Consider the following 20,261-nt stretch of genomic DNA (forward strand, 5'->3'; position numbering starts at 1 on the left):
GCAGCGGAGTAAATGGAAATACTGTTTTTGTGCAACTTAAGCCTCTTTGGGGATGTCCTGATACAAATTTCTTTCTGTTGCAGCACCAGCCAGCCAGGCAGAGAAGGAGCTGACGGAGCCTCCCGCGTCCTCCAAACGAATATCATTTCCCAGCAGCTCTGAGTCGCCTCTCTCCTTTAAATGGTCAAAAACTTCAGAGGAGACCAAATCAGAGCAGGTAAGAAAGAGCAACCCAGCTTTTTGTGCATCTACAAGCAGGTAATTTGTTTCATATGTGCCAAAAGCAAAGAATAAAATAGGAGAAGGAGGATGAAAGGCGGTAGGAGAAGGCATCGAATTATTAAAGTCTGGCTGGAAGGACGGAGGAAAGCAGCAGCTGTAACAATGGCGTGATTCATTTGTCTTGCTCTGCAGATGTACCAGTGTCCGTATTGCAAGTACAGTAACACAGACGTGAATCGGCTGCGGGTGCACGCCATGACCCAGCACTCCGTGCAGCCCATGCTCCGCTGCCCGCTCTGCCAGGACATGCTCAACAACAAGATCCATTTGCAGCTGCACCTCACCCATCTGCACAGCGTGTCACCCGACTGCGTCGAGAAGCTCATCATGACGGTAAGCGGCTGCGCAGCCACGCGCGGCTGCTGCCTTCCCGGCGAGGCTGCGGGGTGAGGGATGGCCTGAGCCGCGCGGGCGATCTCTGCTGTGGCGGGCAGCTCCTTCTGTCAGGGCTCTGCCCCTGGGGCTTTACCCATCCCTGCATGTTTCGTCTGCAGAGACTATCTTGTCCGTGCCTGAGCACTGCGGAAACTGGGGATGTTGCAGTGTTGAGTAAGTTCCCTGTGAAGAGATGAGAATAAATACGATTTCCTGTAACTACTGAGGTCGTCGCGTGGGATCGCGTTTTGCACAGAAGCTTCTGGGAGAGGCAGGAGCTGATGTGCTGTGCTGCTCCTGTTGCAGAGGGAAAGTGCTCGTGCGTTGATGGGCACTTCCCAAGAAGGACAGCCACGGTGGTTCAGGTAACATCACAGGAAATTAGATACCAGGTTTCTGCTTAAAATATGATTTTAAGAACAAACAGAGCAACTTCCCTTGGTGGTCTCGTCTCGTGGAGAGGAGACAGTCCTGTTGTGCTGCCCATGTTCTGCACTTCGTCCACTTAATCAGGATCATTGTGGTGGTGCAAGATAAGTTGGACCTGTTACTTCTGTGAGGAGTCACTCCATCCAAAATGACAATGTTTTTGTTGTGTAACAACTGCCTTTTTTCAGGGTAACCTGTACAAGCAAGGGGTACGCTGCCGTTGGCCCGCGGGAGGGGGAACCTTACAGGATCGTTGAATACTAGAGCTTCTGTTTCAAGTGCTATTTTTAAGATGTTTTGAAATGCCTGGTTTTAAACTAAAATTTAAGCATAGACAGTTAAAATTTTCTGAAGTTGGAAGTTAGCCACTGAAGTGCAGAGGAAAAGTTCGCTGGATAAAATTAGCTGTCTTCACGTAGAGCCCAAAACTTGTAACAGCTCCACTTCTCAGGCTGTTTCTCAACCAACATTGTGGCCGTGTGCGGGCTGTGATTGCCACTGCACCTTCTGATAGGGAGCAGAAACTTCTGGCGGCAGGTTGTGGTTCCTTGTTTTAGCACCTGGCATGGGAAGCCGCTTCCAACACCGTCTCCGAGGAATCGAAATTCGTCTAGCTCGAGAGCTAGTGCTTGGTGAGAAGTAGTAACGTAACAGCGCAGTGTCCAGGTTCTCATTTGTGATCCCAGAGTTTGCGCGCGGCTTTGCCCCGGAGCCGCGGACCCACGTCTCTCTGCTGCTGGCGTTGGCGTGGCCGTGCCCGCGGCGGCTGCACCTCTTCCGCGGGGCTCGTACGTGCTGCCGTGGCGCGAAGGCGCTCACGAAGGCTTACCCCGCTTCCCGCTCCGGGGCGTTTGCTTCAGTAAATAACGTTTTCAGTCCCAGAATGTTTCTTTCATGAATTCCCTTTTCATAGGTTTCTCACGAGTGCACCTTTCCATTTACTGATGTCGGTTTAAGATACAGGTAGAATTAATAAGGCACGTTTTCAAAAACCCTTCTAAATTCACAAGTGGGATGTATTGTCAGATTTCTACACTGTTATTTCTTTGGTATAATCTTCAAGGCAAGGTTGTGTCTGTGTTTAAGAACTTGTTGCCACTATATAAAATAAGTGTTTATTTTGATTCCTGTCAGTTCGTTCTCTGCGATTTTTTTTCTTGCACCCCATTTCTGCTTGTTTTCTCCCTTCTTTTCTGATTCCTGACAACAGAGGTGAATAATACTGTGTTTGTCATAATACTGATGTTCTTTAAAGATCAGCTCCCCTCCTGTGACATCATCTGAGCGAGCACGTGCAGCGTTGCCCAGCTTTTCTCTTACAGTTCTGCGGTCGTCTCTCTCGAGCACCCTTCCAGTCCTTTGTGGCTCCTTCTCAAATGCCTTTGTGCTTTCCGTCTTCCCCCTTTGCTTTACCAACTACCTGTCTTGTCGTTTTTCTGCCCTCTCTTGGCCCCATTGGGCTCCGCAGGAGCCGAAGGTGTGTCCCACGCTGCGGCTGGCTGCGAGGGCTCGTGGTGGCCACTGTGGGACCAATGCTCCTGACCACCCCCAGGAACCGCCTGTACCACAAGTAGGTGCCGTGTTGTGAAACCCCTTAAAAGTGCAGCCGGGCTGGCAGACCCTGGCACTCTGAGTACAAAAGCGAGAGAGGCAGGAGACAGCCCCAGCGGCTCGCTGCGCCGCGCGGCTGGCCGGGGCCGCGCGCTCCGGCAGAGCACAGCTCTGCTCTGCGGCCGCTCCTCAGGGGGCTGTCCCGTCACAGAGGCAGCGGCCGCTGCAGCTCCCTCCATTTTGACTGATGGTGCTTAAGTGTGAAAACACCTTCTGAGGGCTTGAACGAATCTTGTTAGTGTCTGACTAAATTGCTGGAAAACGTTTTGGCCTTACAAGAGCAGAGAGCAGAAGCTGAGCCCCTTTCTTACGCCAGCAAGCGTCACCAGTTTGCTGAAGGTGTCCGTTAGGCCAAGGCGAAGCGGTCCGTCCCTGAGCCAGGTCTGGGACCAGTGTGCTTGGGCTGGTCCGTCCGCTCGGCCTGAGCAGGTCCGTGCCTCCGGGATAGCGGGTGACTGGCAGCAGCCCCTCGTTAAGGAGCTCGGGACACTCGGCAGGGGACGTGTCCAGGGCAGCTGCAGCACTGTGGGGGACAGTCCCCAGAGGTGAGCACGTCTGCCGGGCTGGAGCGGGGCCTCTCCTGCTGAGCCCTGCGGCGGTGGCCGAGCCACCACGCTCATCACCTGGCTTGTCTCTGGTTTTTCCACCGTGCCACTGCCGCTGGCCCTGGGCAGCTGTTTCCTTTGGTAGCCAGAGACGTGTCGGGGGAGGAAGATTGCGTCTCCTGCTTCAAGTCGAATAGCATGTGCGTCGAGAAGGTGGTTCTTCCCTGCGTTAAACGACAAATATTTTGAGAAATCAGTATGGCTTGTGCGGAACGTGGCATCATCAAAGGTCCCTAATTTTGCTCGCTCTAGCTCAGATTCCCGTCCCAGTCTGACGCGTGAATCGGGTCTTGGTGCCACCGCGAGGGAATTGCAGTTCAGTAAATGGGAGCCAGGTCCCTTTCGACACAGTGTCTTTGCGCTCGGCGTTTGGAGGAGGCTCCAGTTAATAATACCTTATCAGACGCCTTTCAGGAACCTGCAGTGTCTAATATGTCTGTTGCCATGGTAACGGCTGCTCGCTTGTGCTCAGCATCTCAGAGCTGGCTGTTTCGTGCCCCATCCTTTTCACCCCAGCGAGCCGCCGGCCGGCTGTCCCAGGGGTGCCGCGTGCTCCCCGCTGGCCTGGGCGCTGGGCTGCAGCCGAGGGCAGGGAGCGCGCACCATGTCCCCACTGGGTGCACGGCCGGGGAAGCCCTGGGGGGAGACAGGGGCTCCCACCGGCCCCCCGTCTCCTGCGGCATCCCTTCCACGCGGCCGGTGAACGCATGCAGCCGAGCCCATTTTCCGTGGCGTTTCAGCCGCTCCGAGCGGGTCTAATCACCATCTTTCCACATAACAGCCTCTTTGCTAATCTGGGGCCCGCGTGGCTTCGGCAGAGAGCCCCTTAATGAGGGTGAAGTGCGGTTCGCCGGCACAGCCGATTGACAAGACTGATGGGCTCAAGCCGGGAGAAGGGACGGCTTCCCAAGAGCCTCCGGGAGCGGGGAGCTCTCCCTCCTCCTGCGGCCACCGTTATCCTTCTGCACATTCCTCTCCCATCATTCCTGTTGTCAGTTTTCTCTTCCTCAGCTTAGGGCGTCTTCCCGGTGTTCCAGCCGTCTTTCCGTCTCTTTCTTTTCTCCCTCGCTCTGAGAGCGACTCCTGCCCGTCCCTGCCAGCCGCGCTTCTCCCTCTCGCCACCTTTACATTTCTTCCCTCTTTCCTATTGTCTTTTCTCATTGCTCTCTCCCTTCTGCTGTCATTCAATTTTTCTCTCTCCCTCCTTCTCGCCCCCTCTCACTCCCCCCTTTTGCTCTCACTCTGTGTCTCATTCTCCATCTCGGATGAAGGTAATGAAAATAATCGGGCTTCATTAATTCTGAGCCCTGTGAGATGATAGCCATTTGGAGCCATGTTTGCCAATTAGATGGTCTAAATTAGAAGTGACCTTGGTATACTGCCATCGCTTTGCCTCTCTGAGTCTAATGAAGCTTTTCACTCCAGCACCCTCTCTCTCTCTTTGTAATGGAAATTACCTCCTTTGTCTGGTTGGGAACCTTGCATTGCATGTGTATTTCCCCCTGGTTCATGGACATAGGGACAGTAATGGATCTCCTCAGACCCCTTCTAGAGGTTTTCTTTTCAGAGCCGAGTGATTTCAGCGTTTTGGGGCATTTATGAAAGAACCGCATAGACTGTCCACACCTCCGGTGGCTCGGTCCGGAGGAAGGTCAGAGCAGGCGGGTCCAGTGCGCACAGGGGAGCTGCCTGGTCACGCTATCTGAGATTAATTTTTCAGACGTGCCGAGAATACGCTTGTGTCACGCTGCCGGGGCGAGCGCGGGAGGGGCGTTGCAGCTCTCAGCGTCCGGCCCGCGCTGATAAGCGGCTCTGCGGTTCATGGTCTTAAAAATCTGGTGGACACAGTAGTGGCAGGAGCCGCTCGTGTCACTGCCGTGGGTGTCACCGGTGAGGAGCGGACCCGCGCGTTGTTCTCCAGACCAGTGACGGGTCTGCAGGTGTCCAGGCATGTGCGAGCTGCAGAGGATACTGGTGGGGCGGGGAGGCAGGAGATGTGTCAGCCCGTTGATGTTTTGTAACAGTCACTCACTGGACCACGTAGTCGATAGAAATGGCCATGGAATTGGGGTGCCCACACACATCAGTGGATCTCGTCATTGTAAAGAAATTTCATCTGCTTAAGGGGATCTGAATTCCATCCGAAAGGGAGGGAGAGAGGCTTGTCCCCACAACTTTCCATCTTGTAGGGCAGATAGTTGGCGTGTCTGCAGTCTGCTCCGGAGGGAAGCTCTCTGGCCAGCGTTTCCACCTCCAGTACAGACCACAGGGGAGATGTTTGAAAGTGGGGCACAGGAGGATCTGCCACAGTCTCTGGCCCAAACTTCCCCCTCCTTCGCTCTTTACCCAAGCAAGTTCCCTGCCCCACCAACTGGATGGGGACGGGGACAGGGCACGGCACGACAGGCGCGTCCCGAGTGCCTGCCCCAGCATTAGGGGTTTTCTTGGGGACACTGGCTCTGGCATTGAAGTACCGATAAACAGAACCTGATCCCCGTATTGGTATCCGAATGCCGGGCTGTCGGAAAGAGCAGAGTCAGAATGAGCTGCTGATCTCTCCCCACCTCCCAGTTTCATTTGGATGGAAAGGTCAAGAGCGACGTGGGCCGAGGGGACCATTTGCCTTCTGTGCGACAACGTTGAGAGAGCGACCTGGAGGAGACCTCGGATGCAGGAGCAGCGGGGGGACGGGTGCTCTCGGGGCTGTGCACGGAGGTGGATCAGGTGTGACAGCGTGGTGTGTCCAAGCTGGAAGGCTTTGCTGGTGGGCTGGGGGCCAGAAGATTGTGGGTTCAGCTGTGAAGGGGACACAGTTTAATGCCAGAGAGAGCAAAGCAAGTACCTACAGAAGAGGGGAAGGGAGAAGACAAATGACATTTGTCGGACTTGCATCTGTAGGGTTGGTTTTTTAGTAACGATTCACGTTGACTGACATGTTTCCATTGTGAAACGATTGGCATTGAAGAGACATTTGAACAGGGAGACAGAGGCGTTGAGCAGAGCAGCGGATGGGTGCCAGGATTCCATGCCAGGTATTGCCCGCTCAGGTGGGAGGGAGCAGAGAGCATTTAACAGCCGCACGTGCCAGCACGGGCTGTGCGCAAGATAAACACGTTCCTCTCTATCTCCAGAACAGTTAATGCCGTGTGAATACCCCTGAAGTACGAAATGCTGCGTGGCAGAGCACCGCTCCGTGTTTGTCCGTCGGGTGGCACCTCCTGCCCCGTGGTGCTCCCACCAGTCGTTTGTATTGAAAGCAGCCAGTACGTGCGAGGCACCTTCCGCACGTACAAGGAGACGGTGTATCCTCGGACGGGTCTGCAATGTAAAAGGACAAGTGGTTCAAAATGGGCAGACTGGAATTCAGTGTAAACGCAAAACGATTGGAGACGTGCAGCCTATCTTCACTATTTTTGTCTTTGCTCCCTGCCCGGGGGTGGTCGGTGGGGATGAAGAGACAGAGTAGCCCTGCCCTGGAAAACGGCGTAGGGCAGGGATGGCGCTTTCAGGAGAAGCCTGAAGGTGCGGAACAGGTAGAGGAAAAGCGAGTCCAGTTGCTGAAGTGAGACCAGTGCCTTATTTTCAGGGGTTTGCTTCCCAGGCCAGCCCCGAGTGGCTGTCTGCACTGCCTGCAGCTGCCCTACATCCGTATCCAGAATTTCTAGTTTCCTGCACTTTTTTCCAAGCTGTTTCCTGTTTGCCTTTTGGGATTTTGCGCCTGTAGCAATTTAATGTACCATAGCCTTCCCTCCCCCACCCCCCCTTTTTTTTTCCTTTTTTTTATCGGGGAGGGAGGGGAAGAAGTAGGGTGAGGACTGTGGCTATGGAGATGCAGGTAGATAAAGGTAATTACTTAAACACATATAGGGCAGGACTTACTGGTTTGGAGACCCAGATTAAGATGCAGAGGAGCATGTGAGGTTGATGATTATATTTCGGGGAGAGTTAATTGACGGAAGGTGAAGGCAGACAAAGAACCGCTGCTTACTGCCTTCTTGAATCCCAATCAGGAATTATGATTAAAGACGCGGCGAGACAACAGAGGCCTGATGAATTGGTGTCTTTTTTTTTTCTTTTTTGCCGTCATTCACACTTGATTGACTTCAACCTTTCAAGTGCAAAAGTCTCTCTTTTCCATTATTATTCATAGCCATCTGAGTTTTTCTAATTAAAGTGTATGAAAACAATTACTGATCCGTCGTACTGAGTGTGGTAGTGGGGATGGCTGCCTTACTGTAATGCGTATAAAAAGCCCACAGTTCTCTATAATGATGTGCAGCTGAGGTGTTAGATAATTTTATTCTTTTTCTACTCTGTTGGGGTTTTTTTTAATTTCTCATGATTTATTTTTCATAATTCCTAAAGATCCTAGGAAAGCGCTCTCCCTGCTGATAAAGCCGAGAGGGATGGCTCCTTCTTGCCTTCCTGCCTCGGCGTCCCTGCTTGTCCCCTTCCTCTGAGCCTGGCTACCGGGAATTAACCAGTGACCTTTCACGTCTCCCAACCCACCACCCACAGCCGTCAGATCTCCTGCTTAGAGCAAGAGGTGGAATGAATTTGGTGTGCTCAGCTTCCCTCCTGGTGATTTATCAGTGTCAGATGTCTGTGGGCCCTGGCGCTCACCTCCATGCACCAGCCATCCCAGTGAAGGGAGGGAGCTCAGCATCCTGCCCCGGTGCGGTTCCATGTCTGCAGCTACTCGTATGGAAACGTTTGTTTCTGAGGTTTTTCACGGGCCGCGTTTGCCTCCATTCACTTAGTGAAGCCAAGCTCTAGCCTGTGTTTGCTTGGATTCGACATGCGTGTAGATAAGGCAGGTTTCATGTCCTGTGCCTGCAGCTTCACCACAGGTTTGCCAATCCCTGGCGCGGTTCAGCCGGAGCCCTGTGGTCCTTGAATTGGCGGGAGGCTGTGCGTTGCGTGCAGGGAACAGCCTCGCGCGCTCGCTCTCCCTTCAAACGCCCTCTTAGTACCTGACGGAAGGGTGGAGAAGCTCGTTTTGCTGGGAAGCATACCTGCCCCGGAGTGTGTGTTTGTGCCTCGCTTTCCCAGGCAGAGGCTGGGAGCAGAAGCACCCCAAGCACTGCCAGGCAGCGTTGGCTTCTCTTCGGTTGGGTGCCATGGCCCTGAGGAAAGGGAATCGCTCACTGGGTCAGCGGGGTGAAGCACGCAGCTGCCCGGAGCTGTGCAGGTGTCTTCACTGGCCACAGGCGTCCAACCAGTGCTGGTGACCACGTGCTGGCATACGGCATGGATGGCGACGGTGCCGCAGGGCTCCGGGGAGGAGGGTAGCGGGGCAGCTTTTCAGGGCTGTGAGGTGCTGGCTCAGGACGTTCCGAAGGGTATTCGTTGTCCTGTGTCTGATGCCAACCATGTGCAAACCGCTGGTGAGGTGTGTGCCCGGATACACCCAAAGAAACACAGTGCTCCAGGAGAAGATGAACGTATGCATTTGGCTCTTTCAAAGAGCATCTCCAGTTGACACATGCAAACTCTCCAGCTCTTTGGAAATACTGGTGTTCAAGCACTGTGCTGGTGATGGTGCAGGTTCTAGACAAACACTTGAAGAGAGGTGAACACATCAGTCAGAGGAAGGAAAGGGTTACCAAAAGCTTTTCATTTCGCAGACAATTTGCTGTCTTTTTAGTCTTTCCTTATTCATCCTTTCCTTTGTCACCTTTCCTTATTTGTACTTTTCTTTCTCATGCCTCTCCTTTTCCTGCATCGATACACTTTGAAAACAGTGCTGCAATGCTCCCTAGTTCAAGATTACAGTGTACTTTACGAGGTATGATTTAATTAGGGGCCTTATTATGTTTTCAGCAGCTTAAGGTGGGCCTTTCAACTTATCTACCTAATTGGTTGCACAAGAAGTTTCACAGCCCATGACAAAACATTGTCAGTGATCAAAGTCTGAATTCTACATAAAGGAAAAATATTAATAATAAGATTATTCTTCAAGTGTGCACTGCTAATTATGTCCAGAATGTAACTGTAGAAACACTTTTGACTGATGTGAGCTTTGTCTAATAAATACGAGTCTTCAGTGAGCTATGGAAAGTGACACCTCTGACTTTACAATACTGGTGTCTAATTTTGCCACTGAAGATGTTTAAAACATTTTCCTGTGGTTTATTTCTCCCCACGTCCTTTCCTCCCTGTCTCCAGGTGACAACACCTGAAGTGATGATGCCCAGCAGCATGTTTCTCCCAGCAGCCGCTCCAGAGAAGGACGGGAACTCTGCTGCAGAGGAGCTGGGGAAGCAGCCTGGTGAGTGCGGGTCCCACCACTGCCCCAGCTCCATCCCCTTCTCAGGGACTGTGTCTGGGGACATCTGCGCCCGAGTGAGCTCCACCTGCCCAGCTGTCTGCTGAGAACCACAGTCAGACGGTGCCCAGCCGGGCCGTCTCCCTCCCTCTGAGGCACAAACAGGCTGGTGCCCAGATGCCCAGGGTAGGGCAGAGCAGGGTGACTCAGAGCTGAGGAGCGCAGCTCACCGCCGTGGCGATTCACATGGAAATGGTGTTGAATCCTTGCAAAGCAGACAGCCAGGTGTGAGCGGTGAAGAGCAGAGGTGGTAGAGGGCTGAGAAACACCAAAGGTTACAGCCACCGGCCACGGACTGTGCTACCACCTCAGCTGCACTTGCTCTGCTGCCATCATAGCCCAAGTACGGACGCTGGGCATACAGTTTGGGGAGCTTTGAGCTGCTGCGGTCCTTATCCTCATCTTTTCCAGCAGGACTGTGCTCTTAGACCCTGGAAAAGTGGCAGCACACAGAGTGCTTGTTCCTTCTCCCGTCCTCCCTCAAACAGCACCCTTTGAGCTGCTGCCAGCAGGACCTGAATTTCACTCCTGTTGTTTCTAGCTTTGATAGGACCACGACTCAAATACTACGTTCAGTTTGATGAATCTTCTTATTGGAAAATAGGCAGGACATCAAAGAAAAGCAGCAAAGACAGACAGCTGGCTGAATGGCCTTCACTTAAAAGGAAGAATTAAAGGTGATAAATGCGCTAAGGGAACGTGTGTGTGTGTGTGTGAATAATTTCAAGATATTCAAAGTGGGCAAGAAAGTAAATTGTGTAGGTTTATGCAATGGGCCATGATGAGGGTAATGGGCTGGTATTAAAATAAATGAATTAAGATAGAGGAGAAAGGTTAGAAATACCTATCGTCTTGCAAAGAAAAAACCAGCCGTATTAGGGACAAAATGAGCGTGTTGATCAGCCCTTGTGTGCTGGTGTGGTTTTCAGGTTTGCTCTGATTTTGTTTTCACAGAGATCTCCGAGGACTTGGGAAAGAGTCTTTTGCCATCGGAAAGCACAGAGCACAGCGGAGATCCCAAGCCAGTTCCAGCCGATCCGAGCTCTGCCAGGGAGGACTCTGGCTTCCTGTGCTGGAAGAAGGGCTGCAACCAGGTGTTCAAGAGCTCGGCAGCCCTGCAGACACACTTCAATGAAGTTCATGCAAAGCGGCCTCAACTGCCGGTGTCCGATCGCCACGTCTACAAGTACCGCTGCAACCAGTGCAGCCTGGCGTTCAAAACCATCGAGAAGCTGCAGCTCCATTCCCAGTACCACGTCATCCGGGCGGCCACCATGTGCTGCCTCTGCCAGCGCAGCTTCCGAACCTTCCAGGCCCTGAAGAAGCATCTGGAAACCAGTCATCTGGAGCTGAGCGAGGCCGACATTCAGCAGCTGTACGGTGGTCTTTTGGTCAACGGGGACCTCCTCGCTATGGGTGATCCTTCGCTTGCAGAAGACCACACCATAATAGTCGAGGAAGATAAGGAGGAGGAGAGCGACTTGGAAGATAAGCAGAGCCCGACAGGTAGCGATTCGGGGTCGGTGCAAGAGGACTCTGGCTCAGAACCGAAAAGGGCCTTGCCCTTCCGGAAGGGCCCTAACTTCACTATGGAGAAATTCCTCGATCCGTCGCGCCCCTACAAGTGCACGGTCTGCAAGGAGTCTTTCACGCAAAAGAACATTCTCCTGGTCCATTACAATTCAGTTTCTCATCTGCACAAACTGAAACGAGCCCTCCAAGAGTCTGCTACTGGGCAGCCCGAACCGACCAGCAGCCCAGACAACAAACCTTTTAAGTGTAACACCTGCAACGTGGCCTACAGTCAGAGCTCAACCCTCGAGATCCACATGAGGTCTGTCCTGCACCAAACCAAGGCTCGCGCTGCCAAGCTGGAGGCGGCCGGGGGCAGCGGCAGCAGTAACGGAGCTGGCAACAGCAGCAGCAGCAGTCTCTCTTTGGGCTCCTCCACACCAAGTCCAGTGAGCGCTACCAACAGTAACACTTTTACAACCACCAACACGAGTAATTCAGGCACAGCTCCCATTCCCAGCCTGCTCAACCAGGTACCCAGTGACAACGTGGGAATTCCTCCTTTAGGTAACCCTGGAAGCACCAATATCTCCTCCCCCTCCGAGCCCAAAGAGGTGAACCGAAAGAAGCTGGCCGACATGATTGCGTCCAGGCAGCAGCAGCAGCAGCAGCAGCAGCAGCAGCAGCAGCAGCAGCAGCAGCAGCAGCAAGCGCAAACCTTGGCACAGGCCCAGGCCCAAGTCCAGGCTCACCTGCAACAAGAACTGCAGCAGCAAGCTGCTCTCCTGCAGTCTCAGCTGTTCAACCCAGCACTTTTGCCGCACTTTCCGATGACCACTGAGACCCTTCTGCAGCTCCAGCAACAGCAGCATCTTTTGTTCCCTTTCTACATCCCTAGTGCTGAGTTCCAGCTCAATCCAGAAGTTAGCTTGCCTGTCACCAGTGGTGCACTGACACTGACTGGGACAGGTCCAAACTTGCTGGAGGACCTGAAGGCTCAAGTTCAGCTCCCTCAACAGAACCATCCACAGCTCCTACAGCAGCAGCAAGGTCAGCTGTCCTTGTCACAACCTCACTCCGTCCTTATACAGCAGAGCCAGCATGCTGAGAAGAAGAATAAATCCGTAGTGAAGGAGAAGGAAAAAGAAACCCCACGGGAAAGGGAAGGTGCAGAGAGGGGAGAAAATAGTGTAGCGTCGAAGGAGTCTCTGCCTGATAACTTAAAGCCCAAAGAGAAGAAGGACTTTGCACCAGGCAGTAGTTCGGAGCCCTCCTTACTGCCACCGCGTATTGCCTCCGATGCAAGAGGGAACGCCACAAAAGCCTTGCTGGAAAACTTTGGCTTTGAGCTTGTCATTCAGTATAACGAGAACAAGCAGAAGGTGCAGAAGAAAAACGGGAAGACAGAGCAAGGTGAGAACTTGGAAAAGCTCGAGTGCGATACATGCGGCAAGTTCTTTTCAAACATCCTCATCCTGAAGAGCCACCAAGAGCATGTTCACCAACATTACTTTCCCTTTAAGCAGTTAGAGAGATTTGCCAAACAATACAGAGAACACTATGACAAACTGTACCCGCTACGGCCTCAGACCCCGGAGCCACCGCCACCACCTCCGCCGCCCCCACCTCCGCTCCCTCCAGCACCTCCTCAGCCGGCTTCTACTCCCACCATTCCTACTTCTGCCCCACCGATTACCTCTCCTACAATCGCACCAGCCCAGCCGTCTGTGCCGCTCACCCAGCTCTCCATGCCAATGGAGCTCCCCATCTTCTCACCACTTATGATGCAAACCATGCCACTACAGACGTTACCTGCTCAGCTGCCGCCCCAGCTCGGTCCCGTAGACCCTCTGCCTGCCGACTTGGCCCAGCTGTACCAGCATCAGCTCAACCCTAGCCTTCTCCAGCAGCAGCAGAACAAGAGGCCACGGACACGGATCACCGATGACCAACTCAGAGTCCTTCGGCAATATTTTGATATTAACAACTCCCCAAGTGAGGAACAGATCAAAGAGATGGCGGACAAATCTGGATTGCCCCAGAAAGTGATCAAGCACTGGTTCAGAAACACTCTTTTCAAAGAACGCCAGCGCAACAAGGATTCCCCGTACAACTTCAGTAATCCTCCCATTACTAGCCTGGAAGAACTGAAGATAGACTCACGGCCTCCTTCTCCAGAACCTCAAAAGCAGGAGTACTGGGGAAGCAAACGGTCCTCCCGGACACGCTTTACTGACTACCAACTCAGAGTCCTGCAGGACTTCTTTGATGCCAATGCTTATCCAAAGGATGATGAATTTGAGCAGCTTTCTAACTTGCTGAACCTCCCAACACGTGTTATAGTGGTGTGGTTCCAGAATGCCCGTCAAAAAGCTAGGAAAAACTATGAGAATCAGGGAGAAGGCAAAGACGGGGAGCGACGGGAGCTTACAAACGACAGATACATTAGAACAAGCAACTTGAACTACCAGTGCAAAAAGTGCAGTCTAGTCTTTCAGCGCATTTTTGATCTCATTAAACACCAGAAAAAGCTTTGTTACAAAGATGAGGATGAGGATGGACAGGATGATAGCCAGAATGAAGACTCTATGGATGCAATGGAGCTCTTGACTCCAACCAGTTCCTCCTGCAGCACACCAATGCCCTCACAAGCTTACAGCACACCTACGTCATCAGCCAATGCAACCTCCTCAGCGTTTCTGCAGCTCACAGCAGAGGCAGATGATTCCTCCACCTATAGTTCTAAAGTAGAAGCTACAGATGAGAAACCAAAGCAGTCTGAACCTCCAAGTACACAGCAAAACCAAACTCAAGAGAAGCAAGTGCAACCAAAGCAAGAGTCTCAGCAGCAACAGGACCAAGGAGAACAAAAGACAAGTTCAGCACACCAAAAGATTTCACAGTTATCCTCCCCCTCTTCATTGCAACAGCCACCTCCCCCACCTCAGCCCCCTCAGTGCTCCTTGTCACAGTCCAGCCCAAGTCCATCTCAGCTCTCGCATCTCTCCCTCAAACCCATTCACACATCCACCCCTCAACAGCTGGCAAACCTACCTCCTCAGCTAATCCCATACCAGTGTGACCAGTGTAAGCTGGCGTTTCCTTCCTTTGAGCATTGGCAGGAGCATCAGCAGCTTCATTTTCTGAGTGCACAGAACCAGTTTATCCACCCCCCATTCCTGGACAGAACACTGGATATGCCGTTCATGCTTTTTGATCCCAGTAATCCACTACTTGCGAGCCAGCTGCTATCTGGAACACTACCACAGATTCCAACAAGCTCAGCCACTTCACCGTCAACTCCAACATCCACAATGAACACACTGAAGAGAAAGTTGGAGGAAAAGGCCAGTGCAAGCCCTGGAGAAAACGACAGTGGGACCGGAGGAGAAGAACCACAAAGGGATAAACGCCTAAGGACAACCATTACCCCAGAGCAGCTGGAAATTCTTTATCAGAAATACTTGCTCGACTCCAACCCGACACGGAAGATGTTGGATCACATTGCACATGAAGTGGGCTTGAAGAAACGCGTGGTGCAAGTTTGGTTTCAGAACACCCGTGCACGGGAAAGGAAGGGGCAGTTCAGAGCTGTAGGGCCTGCCCAAGCCCACAGACGCTGTCCCTTCTGCCGAGCTCTCTTCAAAGCAAAGACAGCTCTTGAAGCTCATATCCGATCCCGTCACTGGCATGAGGCCAAGAGAGCCGGATACAATTTGACGTTGTCTGCAATGCTCTTGGATTGTGATGGGGGACTCCAAATGAAGGGAGACATCTTTGATGGAGCAAGCTTTTCCCACATGCCACCGACTAGCAGTGATGGACAGAGTGTTCCTCTCTCCCCAGTGAACAAGAGCATGGAACTGTCACCTCGGACTCTGCTGAGTCCATCCTCCATTAAGGTGGAAGGGATAGAAGACTTCGAGAGTCCCTCCATGTCCTCGGTCAATCTGAGCTTTGACCAAACAAAGCTCGACAATGATGACTGCTCTTCTGTCAACACTGCGATCACAGACACTACAACAGGAGATGAAGGGAACGCAGACAACGACAGTGCAACAGGGATTGCAACTGAAACCAAATCGGCATCGGGACCCAGTGAAGGTCTGACAAAAGCTGCCATGATAGCAATGTCTGAATACGAAGATCGGCTGTCTTCTGGCCTGGTCAGCCCAGCTCCCAGCTTTTACAGCAAAGAGTACGATAACGAAGGTACTGTGGACTACAGTGAAACGTCCAGCCTCGCAGACCCCTGCTCGCCCAGTCCTGGTGCAAGTGGTTCAGCTAGCAAGTCTGGAGAGAGCGGCGATCGGCCCGGACAGAAACGCTTTCGCACTCAGATGACTAATCTCCAGCTAAAAGTTCTTAAGTCATGCTTTAATGACTACAGGACACCTACCATGCTGGAGTGTGAGGTCCTGGGCAATGACATTGGACTGCCAAAGAGAGTTGTTCAGGTCTGGTTCCAGAATGCTAGGGCAAAGGAGAAGAAGTCCAAACTCAGCATGGCCAAGCATTTTGGTATAAACCAAACAAGTTATGAGGGACCCAAAACAGAGTGCACTTTGTGTGGCATCAAGTACAGCGCTCGGCTGTCTGTACGTGACCATATCTTCTCTCAACAGCATATCTCCAAAGTTAAAGAAACCATTGGAAGCCAGTTGGATAAGGAAAAGGAGTATTTTGACCCAGCTACTGTACGTCAGTTGATGGCTCAGCAGGAGCTGGACCGGATCAAAAAAGCCAATGAGGTTCTTGGTCTGGCAGCTCAACAGCAGAGCATGTTTGATAACGCCCCTCTGCAAGCCCTTAACCTTCCTGCTGCGTACCCAGCGCTACAGGGCATCCCTCCGGTATTGCTCCCAGGCCTCAACAGCCCGTCCTTACCAGGCTTCACTCCATCCAACACAGGTGGGTACGGATGTTATCGCGCTGCTCAGAGACACAGCTTCACTTGACAGACCTTTAGCACAAGCTTGAGAACGTTCCCTTGAGAACGGCTGATGATAGGATACCTGGCCCTTTAGTCGAGCATGTTCACGTGACAGCGAATAGGCAATAGGTATTTTATCTTTAATTCCTGAGCTCCGTTTTTCTGGCAAAGTCTGAAATGGAGCAAGATCCAGACGCACGGCATATCGCTGTTTCTTTAGCACAGGCTAAAAATTCTGAAGCACCTTCAAGGAAGCGGAAAATAGAGGATTTATCAAACAGAACATGAAAAGGACTGTGCTGAATGCATTGTTCATGATACCTCTCCTTTTGTTGTTAAGTTCAGTGTGTATAATGCCATCCCAGGTTTTCAATAATTCTGAACAGTTTCTAGGGAAAAGTGTGATGTGCCTGGTAGCACTGGTGACAGAAACCTTCAACATCTTTATGTAACGTCCTTATAGTGACCTCTGGGACAAATCCCGATGCAGCTCTGGACTGCTTTTTGAGCAGCAGCTGGGCATGACCTGAAAGTACCTTCTCAACAAACAACAGTGTAGTCATGGGTCAAAACTACTTTGTATGTTAAGATTTTTCTTAACAATACTACATAAAAATGAAATCCAGCTAGTCCTTTGGGTGGCCTAATCCCAGATATTGGGCTTTGTTTTTTGAGGGTGCTCCTTTCCCTTGTACCTGATGGGCAGGTGGAAAGCATAACGTGTAGCAAACACTGGCAGTGACCTAGAAAACTTGATCCAAGGGCCTTATTTCACCCTTGCTCCATCCGTGGCATCCCAGAGACGTGCCTGTGTCTGAATTGCCACTCGTGACAGAGTAACCGATGTTCTCTGGGAGACTCGCTTTCACTCGGCAGACTTCTCTGTGTACTTCTGATGTTCCCTGTTCAAGTTGACTTTCACCAGGGCTGCTGCCACATTCACAGAGGTATCCTGAGATCTGATTCCAGCATCTTGTCTCGGCAGCAGGCTGAGTCTATCTCAGGCTGGAAAGCCCGTGACACCGTAACGCCTGGTACAGTTACACCATGCCCACTGTGCACCTTTGTTTTCTACACTGCAGCAATACAGGTCTGCTGCTCTTAGACAGTGTCCAGAAACGGTAACTGTCTCTTATTCTACTGGACTAATTGGCTAATGAGGAGTTGTCATCCATGGTGTGAAGCCTAACTAGGATCTGAACATCTTCTTGGCTTCTTAATCAGAAACCAGAGTGTTACCAGTCTCCAGAAAGACTTGCTGATGCTTCTGGTCAGCAAGCTGGCTCTGAAGGTCCTTTTTCAACAGCCTGAAAAACTCAGTGCAGATGCTGCCAGGTAACATGGTTGTGTCATGGTAATAAAATTACCGTCTTCGTTTGTCATCCAGGAGGTAAATCTTTGGATAAGCAGATCAAGGCCTTAGACAAAAGGAAGTAGCTGATGTGAGCAGCTACGTGGAAGCTGAACAGCTTGTCTGACATTCGCAGGGGGGACTGGCTGCAGAGCTGCTCGCTGTAAATCACACCACTGGTGCCTGAGGTTTGTGTGTGGTCGCAGTGACGTTGGGTGTAACACCCTTAAGAGAGCACTCGAGATGCATGGCTCAAAACAGGCGTGTCTCTCTCCCCTTGGAAGTGGCTGTGTTCACCTTTTTCTCCATTACTGCTCATCTCTGAAATGTCTTCTGTTGACAGTGAAAAAGAGTTAAATTTCACTGTGTTTATTGGGTCCTGGCCTTTCCAAAGATGATCCACTCTCTTGGAGTCAAGATCCTTTTTTCCACAAGAGCAGCATCGTTGCTGATGTCTGTGTCAGAAGGTCCTATCAGAGAGCAGAAAAGATCAGAGTAAGTTTTCTGGACTCTGGAAAAGCTTTCTGCTGGGAGTCAGAGCCTCTGCCAGGCTTTTTTGCATAGTTACAGAACTCTTCCCATGACCCCCAAGGCAAAAGTAAAATCATTCTTGACTATAGTTGTAGGGTAGGTCATTGTAATTAAGCCATTTTTAAAAACAGTTACTGTTAGAGATTCCTCTATTCAGAGCTGCTGCCCGTTCCCGCTCCTTCAATCTAGTCCTGGCTACATGCTTGAAGGGCACCTTTGCATGCCAGGACTTTTTCATGTGATACTTCTGTTCCTACGGAAGGTCTCGTTTCAGAGGCCAGAACTTGGCCAAGAGGATCTCTTTGGCCGGTTATATCGCGAGCCCATCGCATATAGCTCTGTGCTGTTTACTTAGTACCCCAAATTTATAACAAGATCTAAAATTACTTTTTTGCACTTCGATCTGTATTGTTGCCTTTATTTTTCTCCAAAGACCAGTATGTGTCCTGGGGAGATGGGGCTACGTACTATGAATGTTAAAAGCAATCAGTGACTGCCTAGACAGGACCAAGCTATTTAGAAAGTCAAACAGACTATTTGTGGCCTTTAGATAAAGCTCCAAAGGTCAGGCCATCTCAGCTCAAAGCCTGTCGAAGCAGATAAGGCTGTGCATCCAGGAATGCTATGAATTAGCCGCTGCTCCTGCGCTTGAACCTCTCAGGGGCTGTTGAGCCGGGGAACATCAGTTTCAATGGCATGTATCCATAATATGCCCTTATCTGGAATCTGTAAGGCTGCTGTGTGGAGGCTCGCTTCGAACACATCATACCTTCACAAATCACTATTGTCTCGATACCGCATCAGGAGCAGATGCAGGTTTCAGAAGGGCTTTGCGTCAGCCATCGCTGAATTCTCCAGGCTCCTGGGCGCCCTCCTCCCCGCGCTCCCGCTGGGCTCCTTTGCCAGGCTGGAGCCTGGAGCGGGCTCCTCTGCAGAGCAGTGGCACCTTTGTCTCGTGCCCTTTGCTCGGGCAGCCCACGCCGGGCGCAGGTTTGCAGCGTCAGTGGGTGAACGCAGCGCTGCAGACAAATGAGCTGTTTGTACCAGGGTGTAGCGTGGCCAGGTTTGGAGGGCACTTTGCTCTTAGCTGCCAGCTACTACTCAGAGCGTGATGCTGCAAGACAGCGGTCCCTGTGCTGCGTATTGAGGAGTATGGATTCCTTCTGGGCTACACCAACCGTACAGGGCATGGTTAAGTGACAGGCTCTTTCAATGCAACTGTGCAGGCAGCAGCCTGGGGCTTGGTGTCCACAGGCCTGAGGAGCACGTGTGTCTTTGCACAGACTTTCCATCTTGTGCTCCCTCCGTCAGCCTCTGCCCCGGGTCCTGCCGTCTGCTCTGGCCCAGGACCTGGGTGCCAGGCTGCCTGCCAGCAGCAGGGATGAGATGGTTGAGGATATCTACGCTTGTTCCTCAGGATCAATTATGATGATTTAAGACCTCACCAGGATAAACAGGGCAGCGGCAGCTCCGACAGAGCTGTTGGCCCCAGCCCCTACCTGCGTTTCAGTCCCTTTGACTCTGCCTTCACAAGGCCAAGGAGCCCCATGACAGCTGGAGGTCTCTGCCAGGAATCACCGCCTGCCCCGAGCGCAGAGGCTTCCCTGCTGGCATGCTTCCCCTTGGAAAAGACTTTAAACTGCCACCATGCCCCAAATCATCCCCCAAAGGGGCGGTTTCTCCTCTTCTCTCCCACTGGACATGTCACAGGAGAGGGACAACCTAAAATAAATGTTTCTATGCCTCCATGGCTGTTCCCTGGTTCTGCAACTGTTCATGCCCAGAGCGCCTTTGAGCAGTTACCGTCGCAGATTTTAACGAGAGTGATGGTGTCCAGCATTACGGCTGTTTGGTGTAGCACTTTCCTTCTGCTGGGGTCCTTCGGCCAAAGGACCAGTTAGTGCCAGTGTAGCATAAGTGCCTGTCCCTGACGTCAGCTGTTGAGCATTTGGGAATTTCAGGGGGGTCAGTAAAACAAAAACTATGTTGAGCATCCTGGGCAGCTGGTGAGTGTCCTCAGCAGAGACACCATGTTCGGTGCTGCCAGGCAGTGTGGCCGAGCGGGCTGCGGGTGATGGGGGCTGGCGAGGCACGTCCCCGTGGCACCGGGCCTCGTGGAGTGGGGAGAGGAACAGTCATCCTTGAGGAAGCGGCAGCGCTGGATGGGCTCTCCGACCTGTGCCGCGGCAGTGTATGAGCTCAGGCCAGTGACTGCCCTCGCCAAGGTGGCGGCGGTGTGGGGGCGGTTTTAGCCTCCTGCCTTCTGCTCGCCCGGCGCCGAGTGACTGCTCACCTCTCTCTCCT

The 20,261-nt window shown here is 52.1% G+C and overlaps 1 protein-coding gene across 2 annotated transcripts in view; it reads left to right on the forward strand.

Annotated features, from left to right (window-relative positions):
* ZFHX3 (zinc finger homeobox 3) overlaps positions 1-20,261 on the forward strand; it is a 106,617-nt gene that overhangs the window by 84,744 nt on the left and 1,612 nt on the right. For both annotated transcript variants that reach the window (XM_086620890.1, XM_086620891.1), the window contains 4 exons: positions 84-217; positions 415-615; positions 9,471-9,573; positions 10,585-16,053. In XM_086620890.1, the coding sequence (XP_086477016.1) occupies positions 84-217; positions 415-615; positions 9,471-9,573; positions 10,585-16,053 (5,907 nt within the window). The remainder of the gene's footprint in view (positions 1-83; positions 218-414; positions 616-9,470; positions 9,574-10,584; positions 16,054-20,261) is intronic.

This window comes from Tauraco erythrolophus, chromosome 15 (genome assembly GCF_009769465.1).
Source record: "Tauraco erythrolophus isolate bTauEry1 chromosome 15, bTauEry1.pri, whole genome shotgun sequence".
In the NCBI taxonomy this organism is placed as follows: Eukaryota; Metazoa; Chordata; class Aves; order Musophagiformes; family Musophagidae; genus Tauraco; species Tauraco erythrolophus.